The sequence below is a fragment of the Rhinoderma darwinii genome, chromosome 12 (genome assembly GCF_050947455.1).
Source record: "Rhinoderma darwinii isolate aRhiDar2 chromosome 12, aRhiDar2.hap1, whole genome shotgun sequence".
Classification (NCBI taxonomy): domain Eukaryota; kingdom Metazoa; phylum Chordata; class Amphibia; order Anura; family Rhinodermatidae; genus Rhinoderma; species Rhinoderma darwinii.
Window position 1 is genome coordinate 64665242 of NC_134698.1, and position 20626 is coordinate 64685867.

A 20626-nucleotide genomic window follows, 5' to 3' on the forward strand; every position below is an offset into this window, starting at 1 on the left:
CACAGGTGCTCAAAGTTTGCTAAAATCAATGCTTGACACTACGTTTGTAGGTAAGGATCCGTAATTGCAGATAAGAATACTGATCCTTTCGTTTCTTTGGACCACGGACACCTTCCCGTATATTTATGGGACCGTGTCCGTGCCCGCAAAAAGTGACCCGCAAAAAAGACGACGTCCTATTTTTTTTCAATTTGCGGACTGGGCTCCTATACTTTATAATGGGAGTGCGGCCCACAAATGCGGGTGGCCGTACGTGCCCGTAATCACAGGCTGTGCACGCGGCTATGGCTGTGTGCATCAGGCCTCACACCACTGCGGAAAAACCGCAGAGTTTCCACAGCAGTATGTGCAGCCAAGACCCACAATTTGCTGTGGATTTCTGTGACTGAAATACCTGTGTTTTTTGTTGTTGGTTATTTGTTTTTGTTTTTTTTAATTACGCTGAAGAATTTCTGTTGCAGAAAATGTACAGCGTATCTGGCCTGTGGAAACATACCCTAAGGCTAGATTCACACGAGCATATGAAACCTCGCAAGTGAAAAACTACAGTTTTTCACATCCAAGGTGCATCCGTGCTGCACCCCTGCGGGATGCGTTCTATGGAGGGATGCGTGAAGTGCCAAAAAAATAAATCGGACGTCCTATTTTTTAACGGACCCTTAACACGCTCCGTTGAAACAACTGTCATGTGAACAGCCCCATTAAATTCCATAGCTCCGTGACGGCTGGTATTTTAACGGCCGTTACACGGATGTAATCAACGTTGGTGTGAATAAGTCCTAAGACTGAGTTCACACTTTACTGACGTTGTTGCTGATTTGATGCAGATCTCACCCTTTGGCATTGCGAGGGCTAAAATCCACAATGAAAATCCATGATAAATTTGCAAGGCGTGAACTCTATATGCGTTTATAAAAGGTCTGATCTAAATGTAAATCCTTTTAGTAAGTTTGTGGTAAGTTTTTTAAGCGAGCGGGTGGGGAATGCAGCAAAATTCAAGGGATAAGACCTGCTGTACAGTGTCCTACCACACCATGTGAATGGGACTTTATAATCGTATTTATATATTGGGTACTGCACCCAACACACACACCCCACAGGTGCCCTGCTTTGAAACAGAAGGTCCTTGTGCCACATTTGGTGAAATGGGTTGGAAGAGGATATATTGTGGTACGGGCGTTCCGATGCCTGCATGCTACAAATGTCAAACATTTTACCATTTCCGGATCTTTTTGGCCAGATTTCCACACTCCGTGGCCAGTTTGGCCGATTCACATTTTCTGTGATCCATAGAAAGTCTATAGGATTACTCATCCCCGAGGTAAAATATTTACAAGCCTCAGTACTAGTTGTCCTATAGCATCATCCCGGCTCTGTACAGGGATTAGAAGCTGAGAATCCCGGCTTCTACTCGAGGTGTTAAGTCCTCCTCGCTGTCACTATCTGTCATAAAGCAGATAAACGCGGCTCATTCCAAATTGAGCAGCAGTCGTTTGCAGATAGCTCCTACTTTCGTAATGGAGGGCATTATCCTCATATCGCACAGACATAGAGGTGTTTGCCAGATGATTTCAGCCTGACGTCCTGGGAGAAAGCTATACTGGCAGCGCTCTATCTCTCGCATTAGTAACAACCTATTTATAGTGCGCTCCAACTGCTTACGTGATTGCAAAATGCAGTCAAAAATGTGATCACTAAAGCACAGTGACTGTCTATCGTTCTTAGGCCATTTTCCAATGCATAAATGGCCTGATATCTGTGGTAAAATCCTGCTGTGTTGGATGCAAATTTTGACAATGAATTTCATATTTGGCACGGTTTCCTTTTAAACGCAGGTCAATTTCTACTTGTATCGTTTGAGAAATTCAATACATTTTACTCCCTAAACGTTATGCAACTAGATTTTTTTTTTTTCTCATTACAGGAACACGGGAGGACTCGGAAAGAACTCTAGTGGAGCCCAGTGTTTACCTTAACTATTCCGGTAAGACCGTTTTGCTCTTTAATTTTTTTTTTAAAACGTACACAAGCACAGAGGGGTGGATGCAAAGAGCCTACGAGTTTCAACCGATTCACTCGATCTTAGGCCCAATGCACAAGAACGTGCTTTTGCGGGCGCAATTCCCCCGAAAATCCACGGGAGAACTGCGGCCCCATTCACACGACCGTGGTTTCCACGGTCCGTGCATTGGCCAGGAGCCCGGACCGCAGAAAGAACTGACATGTCTTATCACGGCCTTGTACTGCGGTCCAGGCTCATAGGAAATAATGGACAAGGCCGGCCGACCCGAAAATCACGGCCGTGCACATGGCTACGGTTGTGTGCATGAGGCCTTAATCATGACATGACATGATTAAGACCAAGTGAATCGGTTGAAACGCGTAGGCTCTGTGCATCCACCCCTCTGTGTAAGTTTTAAAAGTTTTTCCAATAAAGTGGAAGATTTTTCCTTTTAAACTCCACGCTAGATTTAAATTTTTCTTCCTTTGCATAATGTTCAGTATTATTCAAGCGAAAATGGTTTTAAAAATACCCCATTCACTTGATGTGTAAAAAAAAAAAATTATGTATTTTAGGGCATCATTGGGATTTTCAAATCTGCAGCATGCCCGATATGTGTTGGATTTCCCAGCAGATGTAACTAACAGATTTTTGCCACCATTTTTGCAGTGGATTCATCACCCAGCAGAACAAAGGGGCCGCAGTATTGCAGCTAAATCCCACTGAGCTACAGTACCAGGCACCGCAACACAAGGTGCCTTGCCCCCTCCATTCTACTGATCAGTGGGGTCGGACCCCCACTTTTCATACATTGATGGCCGATCCTAGGGATACGCCATCAATTGAATAGGCCAGATTACCCCGTTAAATATTTTAAAGTGCAGTGCAGCTAGTCTTAGGGTATGTTCACACGAGGTCATTACATCCGTAATTGACGGACGTATTTCGGCCGCAAGTCCCGGACCGAACACAGTGCAGGGAGTCGGGCTCCTAGCATCATAGTTATGTACGACGCTAGGAGTCCCTGCCTCGCTGCCGGACAACTGTCCCGTACTGTGATCATGTTTTCAGTACGAGACAGTTGTCCGGCAGCGAGGCAGGGACTCCTAGCGTCGTACATAACTATGAAGCTAGGAGCCCGGCTCCCTGCAGTGTGTTCGGTCCGGGACTTGCGGCCAAAATACGTCCGTCAATTACGGACGTAATGATCTTGTGTGAACATACCCTTAGGGTATGTTCACACGAGGGCGTCCGTTACGGCTGAAATTACGGGGATGTTTCAGCCTGAAAACATCCCCGTAATATCAGCCGTAACGGCATGTGCAGGCGCTTGAACGCCGCGTCAATTACGGGCGTAATTGACGCTGCTATTCATTGGAGTCAATGAATAACGGCTCCAATTACGGCCAAAGAAGTGACAGGTCACTTCTTTGACGCGGGCGTCTATTTACGCGCCGTCATTTGACAGCGGCGCGTAAATTACGCCTCGTGTGAACAGACAAACGTCTGCCCATTGCTTTCAATGGGCAGATGTTTGTCAGCGCTATTGAGGCGCTATTTTCGGACGTAATTCGGGGCAAAAACGCCCGAATTACGTCCATAAATAGGCCGTGTGAACATACCCTCATTGTCTGAAAGGGATGAACTAGATGCTTATACAAAACTTATGTAAATGCTACATTTCTTACCTTCTGGCAAGGTATGACACTTACGTATATAATTGGCTTTTCGTATTGGATAAAATTATATTTAATGGCCTTTTTTGTTTTGTGTGCTAGACGCTAAAGATGATTTCATTTGATCTTGCGGTTTTTCTCGGAACAAGATTTCTATCCCCGTAAGAGGGTGTGTCAATGAGGGGATTAGGATTTAAGACGTTTGAGTGACATCCTAATTATCACATATTATTACGAGCATTGTACAAGAGTCCTAAATAAAAGGATCTGGATCACTATGGCCAATTATGTGTTACGTATAAACGGCAGGCTTTTTAGTTCTTTACTGGGATTATTATTATTTTTTTTATACTGGTTTACACTTAGAATGCAATAAGGAAATTACTTATGTGTTGCAATTTTCAATCTAAAAGGCCCCAAGCCGTATTCTCTTTACTGTATAATGATCTGTCATGTAGATTTATCGAAATCACTCCTGTTTTCTACTCACTTCTCTTAACTGGTGTAGTTTAGATATTGGTGCTGGGTAGCACTGGTATCTTTGCATGCAACATCGCCAACACAATTTACATTGTTCTATAGTCTGCAGCAAAATGTTGCATTTCTCTGATAAATTAGAGTGAAACATCAAGGTGGAGCGACTTAAAAAGGGACATTAAAGTAAAAATTAAATACTATCAAAACCTACCATGATAATCTGCTCTTGATTCTGTTCTGCATCCTCTCAAATCCATTTTGTCGTAGTGCTAGTGCATGACAGAAAGGCTTGATAAATGCATTGGGCTGCTATTCTTTGTTTGTAATGAAGGCCTGGCAAGCTAAGCACTGCCGCTGTATCTTATTTGCACCCCCTAAGACAGCACCTTAAGATGGGGATTTCTACAGAGTGGAGAACGGCTACTAAGCGTGCCTCTTGCCCTGGAACATCTCTGCGTTACACAGATGTCCCATTTATTTCAATAAGCACTGTGTAATGCCTTATTTCTCCTGTGGTGGAGCTGCAGGAGAATTGAACACTCACTGCCAGGTTCCCCAGCAAATTATAGCAGATTGCTGGGACTCCCAGTGGCCCTGTGATCAGCTCATTGTTTGGGATTTCCCACCTCTTAACTGGTTTAAGCAATTCTGTGTAGTGTCCCCTTTTAAAAGTGTTGTCCGGCTTTAGCAAATGAATGTTATTTTTTGTATAATTAAGAGCAGTACAATTTTCTAATATACTTCCTGTAATTCCTCACGGTTTTCAAGATCTCTGCTGGTTATACACTAGGAATATTCATTGTTTACTTCTAGTGGATAAAATTCTGTCCATGGTCATGTGATGGACACACAGGTGTTGGGATCGTTAGAAGACACAGTTCTGATGCACATACTGTAACGAGCCGTGCACCTGTATCTCCATCACATGGCCATGTAACGAGCCGTGCACCTGTATGTCCATCACATGGCCATGTAACGAGCCGTGCACCTGTATGTCCATCACATGGCCATGGGCAGAATTTATCCACTGGAAATAAACAATGAAGGTTCCTACTGAATAACAACAAGCAGAGATCTTGAAAACCGTGAGGGATTAATACAGAAAGTTTATTGGAAAATTGTATAACTTTTAATTATACAAAAAAAATAACATTAATTTGCTAAAACCGGACAACCCCTTTAAGTATTTTATTAAGGAAATAATTACTAGCAATGCCCTATTATAAATATTAATACGATTAGTGTGATTGTTCCAGAAATATCTCCGCTGTAGATGCCATCACAATGGGCAGCTCACAAAGGCTGGCACTATGCTGGGTATAATCAATGCGGAATCTGGACTTTAATTTGAAGCCCTTTTTTTGTCAGTGCTGTTTGAATTAAAATAAACTTTCAATGATAAATTGCAGTTCGACTCATTTCACGGATACCGGGATCTATACTGCTGGGAGTCTCATTATTTTGCCTGGTTTAAGGTGTAATTTAGTCCAACACCTGTGTTCTTCATTACATTTTCTCCCTCCTTTCAGTTCTATGTGATTCTGCCAAATAGTAAGAGCTCTATATTTTTCCCACTTTGTAAATGGTGATAAATCATAACACTTTAGCCCGCGGCGCGTTGATTGCTTTGTGATTTAAAAACATTGACGGAAAATTGTGCAGGTGCAGGAATGTTGGAGAAAGATCTCCAGCTGTGTGTTATGTGACGGCGTAGGTTGCAAGTCCTTCCATTTCACATCAGGTATACCTGGCTAGTTAATAGTGGTGTTATACATTGAATAGTTTGTTCTCTACCAGATAGTGTGTTTATGGTGCATACAGTGGAAAGTGTGGTTAAATGATTGGAACGCGTGACGTTACATAAAGGGTTGTCCCCTCCAATGCTCTACTAGGCCATATAAATTCCATAGAGGGGCCTTTCCCTGCTCAGGATATCCCTCTGTCAGAGAGGTAGGAGCGGTTATCGTTGAGTCCGTCTTTTCTGTTGAAGTAATTAATTCTGACCTGCTTAGAAATTATTCTCGGTCCCTTGTCATTATGGCTACAGTTCAACATCCAGTAGGCAAAAAAATAAAAATCCATTTCATGAAATGTAGATTCAAAATCCGAATTAATTTTGTTGTGGTCTGAACAATTTTTTTCTGACCAGAAATAACAACATTCCTATTTGTTCACCAGTTTGTGGTCCTATCTGAAGTCCTAGGTCTCACAAGCAACCCATTTACACATATCTTTGTAGGGTGTGGGTGAGCTCGATCTGACTGTGGTCCATATTCTACAAATTTATTAAAGTAGAAAACACTTCAAACCCACAACTTGGCTACTATAATTGGGGTGAATGAGAGGAGGGAACCCTAAGCTCATGCAACTGCTTGTTGAGCTCAATTTGGCCTCAAACCTCCTTCCCCACAGGCAAGTCTACCCCCTTGACAGAAGCTGCATGGTTAGCAAACTAGAGAGGGGAGAATAAGTCCATGGGTCTCCTATAGGATGGATCAACAAGCACTAGTCCGTCCTAAGGAACCCTCTTATATGAATTGAACGTAATGGACAAGTTATATTTATAGGGGTTTACACATTCTCGTTATTTAGCCCCTATCCATAGGATAGGTGATGAGTGGGGCTCAGACTGCTGGGACCCCTACCGATCCTATATGAATGGAGCGGTACTTTGCATTCTTGCCCACCGCACTATTCATTTTCTATGGGGCTGCCCTTTCTTTTCTGAAAACGTCTTAGACCGCCCCTTTAGCTGTAAGAGTATTCTAGCCATGAACATTTATAAAACTTCTATGATGCCTGAGAGCGCTCTTTTCCATTTTAGCAGCTGCCCGCTGTGTTGGGATCAGAAATACCCGTATCATGAGCAGGGAGTCTGAGAGCAGGAAGTCTGTGAGATTGAGATTCAACCAATAGGTGCAGAGCAGGAAGTGGTGTCCGAGGAGGGGGCATAATTTTGCCAACTTCTCCTGTACAATCCAGGAACATAAGCCATTTGTCATTTCTTGTGGAGTTAAGGATGTATAGCATACAGAGCACTATGGATTAGAGTGACCAGAGTAAGGCCCCCTGCACACGACCGTGCCCGTGATTACGGCCACAGCTGGCCGCGGACAGCTACCCACATTTGTGGGCCGTGCTCCCATATAAAGTATGGGAGCACGGTCCGTAAAAAGCAAAAATAGGACTTGTCCTATCTTTTGTGGAGCCATTCTTCGGCACGGACATCTTCCCTTAAATATACGGGAATGGGTCCGTAATTACGGATGAAGTCTATGGTCTTGTTCATGGGGCTTTAGAGAATTAACAGCCCTGGTATATTAAATGATTCTAGTGGCTCCATTTTACTGATCATGAAAATTTGCCTGGAGTTTCATTTTTAAGAATTAGCATTTTCCATCTAATTGTAAAGGATCTGCCAGGCACAGTGGGGTTAACGCCCATAGGTAATCAGTCGGCACCTGAGTCTATGTCTCGGAGACTGACTCCAGCTTCCACCACTCAGGCTGGCAGGCTTAGGAGTGGGAGAGCCTATCGCAGCCTGGCCAGACTCAGCTAGCTCCCGCCCTCTGTCTATTTATACCTGCCTTTCCTTTTCCTCCTTGCTTGTGATTCTTCTCGTGTGGTTTCTTGGCCCAGCTACAGCTCCTGACTATTTGATCCTGCTCCATACTGACCCTGGCTTACTGACTACTCTCCTGCTCTGCGCTTGGTACCTCGTACACTCCTGGTTTGACTCGGCTCGTTCATATCTCTTGTTGCTCACGGTGTTGCCGTGGGCAACTGCCCCATTTCCCTTGCTTTGTGTACCCTTGTCTGTTTGTCTCGTGCACTTACTGAGCGTAGGGACCGCCGCCCAGTTGTACCCAGTCGCCTAGGGCGGGTCGTTGCAAGTAGGCAGGGACAGAGTGGCGGGTAGATTAGGGCTCACTTGTCCGTTTCCCTACCCCTATCATTACACTAATGGCCCTTTACTTGTAGGCAGGGGAGATCGGAAATTTCTTCTACCAATTTCTTTGGGCGTAGTGCTTTAATTTCACCTCTGTCTGACCTGAAACTCCTTTGAAGCTAAAAAAAATGCTGAAGAAATCAGAATCTTCTGCAATCCTTTGAGGCAATGTAATATATTAAATATTTTAAAAGGTTAAAAATTCACAATTGAGGCGTGGATGCACCAGACAGAAAACTCTCCACTGTATTAAACCATTATAAATCCCCACAAAGGAAGGAGAAGTGTTTTTTTTAGAGGATTAATGTTTCTAAATTCATTTATTGAGCATAGCAAAGATGGCCTCATACCTGGAAATATTATCCATTATTTATATAGTAAGATGCTCTTTACAACTTCATTCCTCAGTGGAGAGAGATGGGGAAATTAGACTGTAAGGCCCCATGCACACCACTATTTTTCTTGCAATTGTGTATCTGTAATTGCAGATAAAAACTACGGCCATCGTAGGACATCTATCGGCCAGACACCCTTCCCATATATTTACGGTTGTGTGTCCTGGCCGTAAAAATTAGCCACAAAAAATAGGACATATCCTATTTTTCGCATTTACGGACCGTGCTCCTATACTTATTACTGTGATTACAGTCCACAAATGCAGAAGACAGTCCGAGGCCCGACCGTGCAGTATTTACGGACCATAAATGCAGCGTTTATTTCCCAGCGTTTCATCCCAGGAAACCGCTGCAGCGGCAGTCACATGGGATGAAACGTCATCCCAGGAGGCCGACCCTCTGACATCATCCAGGCCAGCCTCCTGGGAGGACGTTTCATCCCATCAGACCGCCGCTACAGCCTGTGATTGGCTGCAGTGGTCACATGGGATGAAACGTCATCTCAGGAGGCCCGGCCTTCAGAACGTCAGAAAAACAAAAAACACCTTATACTTACCTCTAAGTTGCGACTTTTGCGGCTTAATTGCTGTGATTCTGCCGCAATAGTCACAACACTTGACTGTTTGTTGTGGGTTTTAGATTCCTATTGAATACAATGGGGAAAACCTGCAACAAAATAACGGCGATTCCGCAGCCACAATTGACATACAGCGGCTTAAAAAAACGCATCGCAGGTCATTTTGAGTGCGGAATCTCCGCATATCACGTACGCAGTGTGTGGATGAGCTTTCTTGAAATCTCATCCACTCCTCCGCTACTGTATTATGCTGCGGATTTTCCGCACCGAATTTACGCCACACGTGAACTAGCCCTTTGGAGTGAGTTTACAAATTTCAGGTGAGGGAATCGGTTACCTCACCTAACCCTTTGTCTCTGTGTTGAAAAGCGTAGTCAGGTACACTTTTCAATGCAAACCGCGAGATATGTTTTTCTTTAATGGTAGATCACCGCTGGATAGGCGGTCAGCGGTGTACGTCTGGGGCATATCTTTGTCTGACGGTTTCATACGGTCCCATTGAACACAATTCCTGAACACGGTGTAGACCAGGCCTTACCGTTGTTATTTCGACACATGGCAATTAACCATTTGTATCTACAATAGCTGTTGAGAGCTATAATCATCTCGCATTATGTATCTCCCTTCATGGCATTAATGTAAAGTTGAATGTTTTTACCCAATACAAACCCAGCCCTTGAAGCTAGTAATCTATGTTGTAGTCTGAGAATATTACTGTTGACAAGGCCTATTGAATCACCCCAACACTTTCCATACACCCGGTCGGCATTTACGAGATAATGTAGTCTGCAGAACATATTACCAGCTAGGTTTAGGAGAATTCAGCATGAATAGTCTTTCAGCACCCCGACTTCAAACACTTGGCACTGACGAGCCAGAAACCCCACAGGGCTTAGATATTCTTTTTTCAAGAAACCTAGAAGCAGCTGTTGAAACAGTGACATCATAGAGCGGTCGGTGGCAGCCTCCACGCATTATTAGCAAATTCTCTTCTAAAAGCATCAAATCGTGTTTTATGAGGGGAGAACAATCTACTAGTGTGATGTTCAGTCGTTCTCTCCGAAAATGTCTCCAGTCTGCAGAACCTCTATGGGCCTGTAACAGCAGAGTGCGGTCCGCCAGCGCTGGACATGGACCCTGGGTAATCCTAGAGTCACTAGACCTTATTTACTAATCGTCGTGTATCTTACACCAGTCTTGGCAAAGGAGATAGTACAGTCGGATTTGCGCGAAATTTGTTGCACGTTGCGTTTTTTTTGTTGGTCACCGTCAAAGCCAAAACCTGGCGTAAACTGAGTTTTAAATGTTGACCTCTGTCTTCACGGCTGTGGTTCATGAGATCAGAATGGGGGCAATGCATCTACCGTTTCTACTATGTAAAAGCTTCTTAAAAATCCCCAATCAGTTCAGTAATACGCTGTGTCGCTGACTGTTATGTGAGGAATTGGCTGAGTTTTCAACCTTATTGAAACAATGATTCGCTATTCAGATGTTCACATTTTTTTGCGCCCCCCCCCCCCCTCTACTTTTTAGGTTTTTTGTGTGTACAAAAAGTAGACAAACACAAAGGGGGGACAGGTGCTCTTTAAACTCGTTGGCTCTACAGACATTTTTGCCCCTCAATGTGCGGCTATAACTTTTTTGTTCTTTGGTGAGCGTTTGTTTCTTGTGGCATGAGTTGTATTCTTTAGTGGCACTATTTTGGGCTACATATGTTTTGAGATGTAGCTGAGAAACTTTTTTGGGGGGAGGGGGGAAAGCAGCAATTCCACTATTTACCATTGCAGTATAAATGACAAGGAGCTACCAAATTTATAGTGTTGTTTTTTTAAAAAAAAAAAATTTTTTACTACTTTTCGCACAATAAAAGCGTAAAACTGAGCTGTGTGAGGGCTTGTTTTCAGTGGGATGAGTGGACTCTCATTGGCAGCATTTTTCGGTATGTATGACTTTTTGATCGCTTCTGTATTGCAGTGTATTATGCCAGTACCGCTAACAGGCATTGTATTATGCCCTGCCAAATACTAGTATCATGGCTTCTGTTTATTACGTAGCCATAATAGCTATCTCGGATCCACTTTCAATCTGATACAGGCATCCTGACGGACCCAATTATTTATAATGGAATCTATTGGAGTTCTGGTATTTTTGGTGGAAAGAATGGGACTGCAGAATGAGTTATTCTTGCAGTTAAAAAAATAAAAAAAGCTAAGACAAACGGGCAATAACGTTCTGGTGAACAAAGCCGTAAATAAAAAAAACCTGGCACCACTAGAGGGAGCTTCCTGCATACTCTTTATACAGTGAACTTAATAATAAAGCAGTATACCGTAAAGCTCCCCCTAGTGGTGGCAGAATTTTGACATTAAACGGTTTGTGTTTGCAAGGGAAATTGGAGCTCTGTTTCAGAAAAACGGAGCTTAGCCCGCTATAAAGATATATTAAGGAATTAACTAGCAAACAAACCAAAGGACGACATGATGGTAAAAGTGAATGTCCACATTTTCTCTGTGATGTTTAGTTGTTTGGGCTTTGCTGACCAGACAAATGTTTTAGTGCTGCGTAGAAGGTTTTTTTTTTCTGCTGTAAACACCCTAAAGGGTTACTTGTAGTCTGCCAGTCTCTATATTCACATGATTGTGGACCGTCTTAGACTTTCCCAGCTTATGTTATGTGTTGGTAAGTACTCAACACCCTATTATGGCACAGTTTTTGTGTAAATCACCATACCCTATACAACTTGCCATTACACTGGTGTTAGGAGCAACTATTATCGTGTCTCTTCACATCACTTTTCACAGGAGTACCAGGGTTCTTTGTACTTTCTTGGACTTGTTTGCTAAAGCCCTAAGTAATTGAGGAAGTCATGATGTAAAAATAATGGTGACCTCACACATTCTGTATATTGCAAGGCTTACGATCACACAGTGTAAGGTTATAAATCACCTGCTAAAAAAACATGTCCGTGTCTACATGTCCTACACTGACCACACTATGAAAGCATTGCAGCAATATAGGGCAGTAGTCCATAACATGTGTCCCCAAAGTGACCCAAGTTCTCTTTAATGATCCCATCCTCTTGATATTAAGGGATTTGTTACAGGACACTTTGAAGATGCTATCATGGTCATCTTCTGACTATATTTTCCAGACTTTGGCTGTCTGTGTGGTCATCTTTGAAGATGAAAGTGATCGGGAATTCTGGCATGAAAGTCTAAAGCTGGTCATAGATAAAATAACTTCTGTCCCAAAGCTGTTGAGCCTTCAGTTATCACCCCTGATACCCCAATATCATGCACATTCACTGGATTTATATGGAGGAGTGAGTTGTTTCCGAATATCTCTGGTGGCACTTGTATTGAGGGAAAACAACTTGTTCAATCCTCCAAAGTCCCTGAGAACAAATGGTCAGCATGCTCTGCCAGTGTCAACAAACATTAGATTGCCTCCGCTAATATCCATGTCAAGCCCAGGCGCTCTGCACACTACGTTTTTGGCCTACGTTTAACGCATTAGCTGGGAAAAGCTCCTGTTGTATACGTTCAGGCATCTGTCATAGCGTATACGTTAAACGTAGGCTAAGACAGGGGTCAGGAACCTTCAGCCACCCAGCTGGTGTGAAACTACAATTCCCAGCATTCCCTGTCTGCCTTTTGCTGGAATAATAAAGTCTTTGACTGTCGGGGCATCCTGGAAGTTGTAGTTTCACAACATCTGGAATGCCGAAGGTTGCTGACCCCTGCGCTAGGTAAAGCTCCCGACTTATACATTAAGGCATCCATCATAGCCTACATTTAACAGTGGCATCCATCACCATAGAGTTTAATGCAACACATTATGAAGTATTTTGACCCTGGTTATGATGCATACTTTAAATGGATGCCGTTATAGGCTATGGGTGACAGATGCCATTGTTAGGCATAGGTTCAACGCATGTCGTCCATAGGCTAAAATGGTATCCGTTTAACAAATAAGTCATGAAAGGCTATTGAAAAGCCCATATTGTAGGCCTGTGACAGATACCACACAGTGGCATACGTCACCTATAGACTCCTAAGTTAAAAAATATATATATACCGCGCAGCATACGTTTCTTTGCAGGACCCTCGGGATGAAAAGCGCAGTCTACTACGCTATTCCATCCTAAAAAATAATATTTTATATTCTGACTTATACCAGCTCTACAGAGGCCAAAAGGACACTCTTTTGGCCTCAGTCGAGCTAATGGAGCCCTATGGACATGTTTAGCATGCACAGAGCCTTAAAGTTCGATGTAGACAAATAAAGAAATTCTTAAGATAGGCCATTTATATCAGATTGCTGATGGTCCAACTTCTGCCAGCCGCACAGACTAGCTGACTGAAGGGGCCTTTCATTGCTTATCAGGTTTAGCGCTATACATTTGATAGTGGCTGTGCCTGGTACTGTGTGCAATACCAGGCACAGCCACGAGTAGAATCCCCATCGATATGTTATTTTTGTCTATCTTAAAAGGAGTATTCCGTTGTAAAGAGTTTTCACCTATCTAGTGGATATGTGATAACTGGTAAAATTATGGGGTTCTGACTGCTTGAACCCCAAGCAATTGCTTGAACAGGGGTCCCGTTTCCCCCATTTAAATGGAGCAGCGGTCAAGCATGGGCGTTATTGCTCCATTCACATACGCAACCGGAATAAGGACAGGCCTTCTATACAATTGAGTCACATTATTATGACCACCTCCTACATTCGACGTCAGCAGCGCATAGCCCATGAAGGAAGTGATGTGTCGTGGGTTGGCTTGGTGGGTATATAAGGTGTGCGATAGGCTGTCTGAACACATATCACTCGTTGTTGCCATAGGTAAGAGGGGCGTTTTATCAAAAAGGGAGTTGCAAAAAGGGTTGATTATTGGCTTTCGGGCCAAGGGTGGCAGTATTTCTCAAACCGCACAGTTTATGACCTGTTCGTGTGCTGCTGTGGTGAAATTTTATCATGGGTGGACAAATGGCACCATTGGGAATAACTGAAGTGGAAACTGCAGAGCACCACCACGTGCCTTTTGATTTGAGGTGAACGTCGGCTACAAATGTGCGCGAGGGCCGAACGACAGGCTACAGCGGAGCAGCTCACCGTGAAAATCAACCAGGGGGCTAACAGACGTGTGCCTAAAAATGTTCAGCAAATCCTACTTCGTATTCGGCTCCCAAGGAGACGGATGGTCACCGCTCCTATGCTAACAAAGGTGCATCGGAAAAAAAAAAACTTCAATTGCACGGCAGTATCGGAGTCGGACCACCGATGATGGGCAAAGGATTATCGTCTCCGATAATTCACGTTTTCTGCTTCACCGAACGGAGAGAAACATCAGATAACAAACACCCTGCAACCGTTGCTGGAAGAACACAAGCTGGTGGTGGCAGCGTTATGGTCTAGGGAATTTTTTCAAGGCATTCTCTGGGCCCACTCATCCATGTGGAAGGCGCTCTGAACCGATTTGGTTATGAATCCATCGTTGCAGATCACATCTGCCCATACATGCGGTTTGTCTTCCCTGGGGCAGATGGAATCTTCCAGCAAGACAATGTGACATATCACAAGGCTAGAAATATCCGACAGTGGATGGAAGAGCACGATCAAGACTTCCAATTCATTTAATGGCCCCTTAATTCGCTAGACTTTAACCCAATTGAGCATCTGTTGGACCACCCCGATCATTTTGTTCGCTCTATGGATCCTTCCCCATGCGCCCTCCAGCAAATGTGGGATGCACTGCAGTCAGCATGGCTCCCGATACCTGAGACAACCGACCAGCACCTTATTGAGTCACTCCCAGCCCGTCTAGCTGCTGTCCGTGCTGCACCCGGCGGTTACTCTGGTTATTAACTGATGGTCATAATAATGTGACTCAACTGTGTATATTATAGTCCTGGAAACTTTGCAGGGGACTTTTCAAAATAAGCTGCCATATGTGTACATGAGTAATAACACTATTTCTTGCCATTTTATGACTTAAATATGGTATTATTTAGCAGTTTTCCCCTCTGCATTCTCTATCTTTAATTCTCAGTTTTCCCTGAGCTAGTAAGTGGAGCCTTCATGTCTTCTGCACATAGATGGGAGAGGAGGATTTTCCTCTTCTCTCTCTAAGGCTATGTTCACACGGGGTATTTTGCCGAGTTTTTTGACGCGGAAAACGCGTCGCAAAAACGGCCCGAGAACGCTTCCCATTGATTTCAATGGGAGGCGTCGGTGTCTTTTTCCCGCGAGCAGTAAAACTGCCTCGCGGGAAAAAGAAGCGACATGCCCTATCTTCTGGCGCTTCCGCCTCTGACCTCCCATTGACTTCAATGGGAGGCAGGAGAAAGGGTATTTCTCGCTGTTTTATGCCCGCGGCGCTCAATGGCCGCGGGCAAAAAACGGCGCGATAATCGCCACGAAAATCGGCGTGCAGGGAGAGGAATATCTGCCTCAAAGTTCCAAACGGAATTTTGAGGCAGATATTCCTCCCCCAAAATACTCCGTGTGAACATAGCCTAAGATATATGTATATTTTATTTAAAAAAAAAGACGCATGTATGGATGAGATTATACAGCAGTAAGGAGCAGTGTAGCAGGGAATGGTGACATTTTGGCTAGATTTGTACATCGCGTATATTGCAGATTTCTGAGCCAAAGCGGTTTCAAAAAGAGTAGGAAATATAAAAGGAAAAATTTACTTTTCTTCCTCCTGTATCCACTTCTGGCTCTGTTTAAAAAAATCTGCACCAAAATTTGCAACGAGCACAGGATTGTTAATCCAGCCTTAGGCCTCATGCACACGACCGTAAAAACACCCGTTATTGCGGGTCGTAATTACGACCCGCAATAACGGGCTCATAGACTTCTGTTAGCCCACGGGTACCTTCCCGTTTTCTCACGGGAAGGTGCCCGTGCCGTTAAAAAAATAGAACATGTTCTATTTTTCTATTTTACGGGCCGTGCTGCTATACTTTATAATGGCAGCACGGCTCGGAAAAGCGGCCGGCTGCCCGTGGCCGGCCGTGCCCGTGATTACGAGTCGTAATTACGAGCACGGTCGTGTGCATGAGGCCTAACTATGTTACTACTTCTCCAATGTAAGTACATGCTCATTTCTATATTGCCCTGTATCCCTCTTTTCCATTAGTGTCTCCCTTGTCTTGTCCTCCTGTATTTTGAATCCATCAGTTTATGGACTATTACGTACTAGTTTTATCTTATTTTCTTAACACTGATTACAGTGATACTTCAACAATTCAGAGGCTGAAAACCGGGCCTGAAAATGTGCTGCTCACACAACTGTAGGGCACGTTGCAGTGCCAAAAGGCCCTATAGGGCTGGGTTCACACGACCTATTTTCAGATGTAATGGAGGCGTTTTAAGCCTCGAATTACATCTGATAAAACGGCTCCAATACGTCGGCAAACATCTGCCCATTACTTTCAATGGGCTTTACAATGTACTGTGCCGACGAGCTGTCATTTTACGCGTCGCTGTCAAAAGACGGCGCATAAAATTACAGCCTCGTCAAAAGACGTGCAGGACACTTCTTGGGACGTAATTGGAGCCTTTTTTCATTGACTCGAATGAAGAACAGCTCCAAATTACGTCCGTAAAAGACGCCCCGCAAAACGCGAGTACATGCAATTACGTCTGAAATGCAGGAGCGGTTTTCTCCTGAAAACCGCTCCGTAATTTCAGACGTAATTGCAGTTATCGTGTGCACATACCCTTACACCGGCCGATTCCTCGTCCCCATACATTATCATGTCGGCAGCGTGTCTCCCTGTTTACACAGGGAGATGTGCTGCCAACAACGATAATATTTAACTTTTTTAAAACTATAGGATCAGCAGATTTTTTTGCTTGTGAAGTGTGGATTTTACCCCTTCTACATTGAATGGTGAACAGCGGTAATAGAATGAGCGAGCTGCAAAAAATGTTACGCAGTGAGTGGATGTTTTCAACAACAAAAAAAAAAGTCATTGACTTGCCAGTCTACCACTGCAGATTTTCTGCCCGCAAATCCGGACATAAATCCCGCAACAAATCTGTTGCGTGTGCACGGTGCCTAAAAAGTTGATAAATGATCTAGTACTTTTTTATCAGTGCAGGATTGTAGCAAAGAAACCAATGAACAAAATTATTGTAGAGCACGCACGCATATAATCATTTAGGGTCAGTTCACACAGTCACATGGTTTCCTCCCCAAAATCGGCGCCAAAACACAATCAACGCCTCAAATCGCCCCCATTGATTTCAATGAGAGGCAGAGGTGTCTTTTTTTCCCAGGCACCTTCTGGCCTCTCAGAGAGAAAAAAAAGTGTCATGCCTCATCTTCCAATCGATTTTAATAATCCTTTTTTCTTATTCTGGACCTCTCCATCTCCAATTCAAGACTATATTAAATGTGTCATACACCATTTGTTTTTATCCCCAATAGGAACGAAAGTAGGGTTTCTTTTATCTGAGGCAGAAATTCCGTTTGGTACCCCTCCACCACAAAATAATACATGCAGCGCCCCGTATGCCAACGTGCATACATGTATGTGTAGTTCAGTATCTAAGTCATCAGCCTGCCCTGCGTCCACACTACCCCTGCTGCTTGGTGGTGGCTCCGCTCTCCTCCACCATGTAAAGTCAGTCTGCTGCCAAATAGTATGTATCCCGGGACAGAAGCCTTGTCCGCACCCCTCCTAGCTAGATCCAAATACGCATCGCAATGACGTGGTTCATTTTGTATTGATTGTACTAAATGAAATGTTTGTGCCATATATGTTAGTTATCATTAACAATCTTCTGATCACTTACTGTCATTTTCTGTACACAGCATTACATATATAGGATGGAAGTTTGAAAGAAAAATATTGGAATGATTTTGGTCACGAAACAATGAATTGTACGGATATGAAAGACTTTGCGTATGTTGCAGACTTTAAATTCTTCACATAGACCTACACCAAAAAAAAGAATACAAATCTGTTTATTGATTCTGTATGTTGAGTGATTGGACACAACAACATCCCATTGTTTACCCAGACCAAGTGAGGGTGCCAGTCAGCGAGGACAGGATCTGGGGCTGTTTGCGTATCTAATTGAATCAGCCGTTATTTTGACAGGAAGGTCTTCACTTTGTCTGAACTGTACGCAGTATAAATCTGTAACTCGTAAGTCACCCAAAAAGTAGTGTGAGCAAATAACAGCACGAGTGAGGCCGCCGATTCCTGACCTGTTGTGATTAATCTCACAGCTAGGGACCAAAGATCAATCAATATCACAGAGGGAGATTATAGAGTCTAAAAAGTCTAGATTATTGGTACATTTCAGTATAAGGGCCTGTTCACATAACCGTTCCTTTACGCGGAGGGGTTCCATCGGTGGTTTCCGTCTGGTTAACCCCGCAACCGAAAGGTAAACTAAAACCTAAGCTTCCGTTTGTATCACCATTGATATCAATGGCGACGGCAACGTTGCTAATGGTTTCCGTTTGTCACCGTTGTAGCAGGGTTCCATCGTTTTTTACGGAATCCATAGCGCAGTCGACTGTCGCAGTCGCACTTTATTTACAGTTAAAGTGTAACCGTGGCTTAAATTTTTTCCCCCCATAAAACGACTTGTAGTTTTTATTGGTACCATTTTGGAGCACATACGACTTTTTGATCAGTTTTTATCAAATGTTATTGAAGGCACTATGAACAGAAACCCCCAATTCGTTTTTTTATGGCATTCAACGTGCGGGTCAAATAACGTAATTGTTTTAAAGCTGGGGTCATTACGGACGCGGCCATACCAAATATGTGCAATTTTTATTTCATTTTTTTCATAATAAAGCATTTAGTAAGGGGAAAGTGGGTATTTATTTATTTATTTTTTACTTGGGATTTTTATTTATTTATATTATGTATAAACTTTATTAAAAAAAAAAAGTTTTTTAGTCCCACTAGGGGACTTTACTACGTTTGATTGCTTTTAAAACACACTGCAATACTTCTGTATTGCAGTGTATTATGCCTGTCCGTGTAAAACTGACAGGCATCTGTTAGGCCATGTGTCTGGCATGGCCTAACAGGTATTCACTAAAGTCGGACCTGGGGCCTTTGTTAGGCCCCCAGCTGCCATAGAAGCCATCGGCACGCCGCGGTCGCATTGTGGGTAAGAGAGGGAGCCCCCTCCCTATAAAACCACTTAGATGCGGCGCTTCCTATTGAGTGCCACATCCATCTATGGGGTTAAATGGGCAGATTACAATCCACCATCCGCCTTCGGTAGCTGAGAGCAAGGAGCTTTTGTTGCTCCGCATAGTGCTGTTTTATTCTGATGCAGCGCCGTGAAATGGTGTATGCATCAGAATAAAGCCTGTTAGTGGCCACCATGAAATGCGTATTGGCGGTCACTTACGCATTAAAGGGCCCGATATGGGCCATTAAAACGAGTGACTATCAACAAGGCAGCTTGTTGATTGGTGCTCATTTGCTCCTTTCACAAAGAGCGATTATTGGTTATATATGGGGACGAGCGATTGTTGCTACAATCGCTCAACCCCATCATTTCCATCACGTTGGCTGCACATCTGTTTACACAGGGAGATGTGCGGCCGATCATGATAATATTTCTTACTGCATAAACAATACGATCAGCCAATGACTAGTATTTGCTTGTTTACTGACTGATCGTAGCCCTGTTTACCCAGGGCAATGATCGGGACACGGCTGTCAGAAGAATGCTGCTGTCTTTTGACGCAGAGAACAGATTGCAGTCATTAGATGACCGCTCTATTCTCCCTTCCCTGTACTGATCATAGATATCCGTGCAGGTCTAAGAAGATACAAGTGAGCGCCCTATGTTGTGTCTTCCACGTCAGAGAGAAGAGGAGGCTTCGTTCACATCTGCGTCCGGGTCCTGTTCTGACGTTCCGTCTGAGCTTCCCGTCAGAACAGGACCCTGACTGAAACCATAGGTTTCCGTTTGCATCACCATTGATTTCAATGTTTAGTGCAAGGTTGTGCAAGGGTTCCATCGTTTTGACTAAATCAATAGCGTAGTCTACTATGGTATTGATTCCGTTAAAACGACGGAACCCTTGCACAATTGAGACAAATTGAAACCATTTGCACCAGATCCGTTACCATTTAAATCAATGGTGATGCAAACGGAAACCTATGGTTTGTCAGGGTCCCGTTCTGACGGGAAGCTCCGACGGAACGTCAGCACCGGACCCTGACGCAGATGTGAACGAAGCCTAAGCAACACCATTGTTTTGAATGGGGGGGGGGGGGCAGTGTGTGGTTGCCATTACTAGACATCACTGTGTGCCTGGTGTTGTTATTGGGGCAGTGTTGGGTTGTATTAACACTATGGTGTTCTTTGAATCTCTTTGTCAAGCACCGTCCCAGGCCCTGCACTAGTTATAACAGTGCATCAGTGTTGCCCAGAGTGATCTTTCATAGAGTATTCTCTATTGCATATCCCCTGGTCGATACTCCAGAAAGCAGGTGGAGAGGTGGCTGCATATGCATACTGCTCTCTCCATTGTAGGTGAAACACTCGGTT

At 43.8% G+C, this 20626-nt stretch overlaps 1 protein-coding gene across 7 annotated transcripts in view; it reads left to right on the forward strand.

Annotated features, from left to right (window-relative positions):
* KIAA0586 (KIAA0586 ortholog) overlaps nucleotides 1–20626 on the forward strand; it is a 117154-nt gene that overhangs the window by 85478 nt on the left and 11050 nt on the right. For all 7 annotated transcript variants that reach the window (XM_075843431.1, XM_075843433.1, XM_075843432.1 and 4 more), the window contains one exon: nucleotides 1925–1984. In XM_075843431.1, the coding sequence (XP_075699546.1) occupies nucleotides 1925–1984 (60 nt within the window). The remainder of the gene's footprint in view (nucleotides 1–1924; nucleotides 1985–20626) is intronic.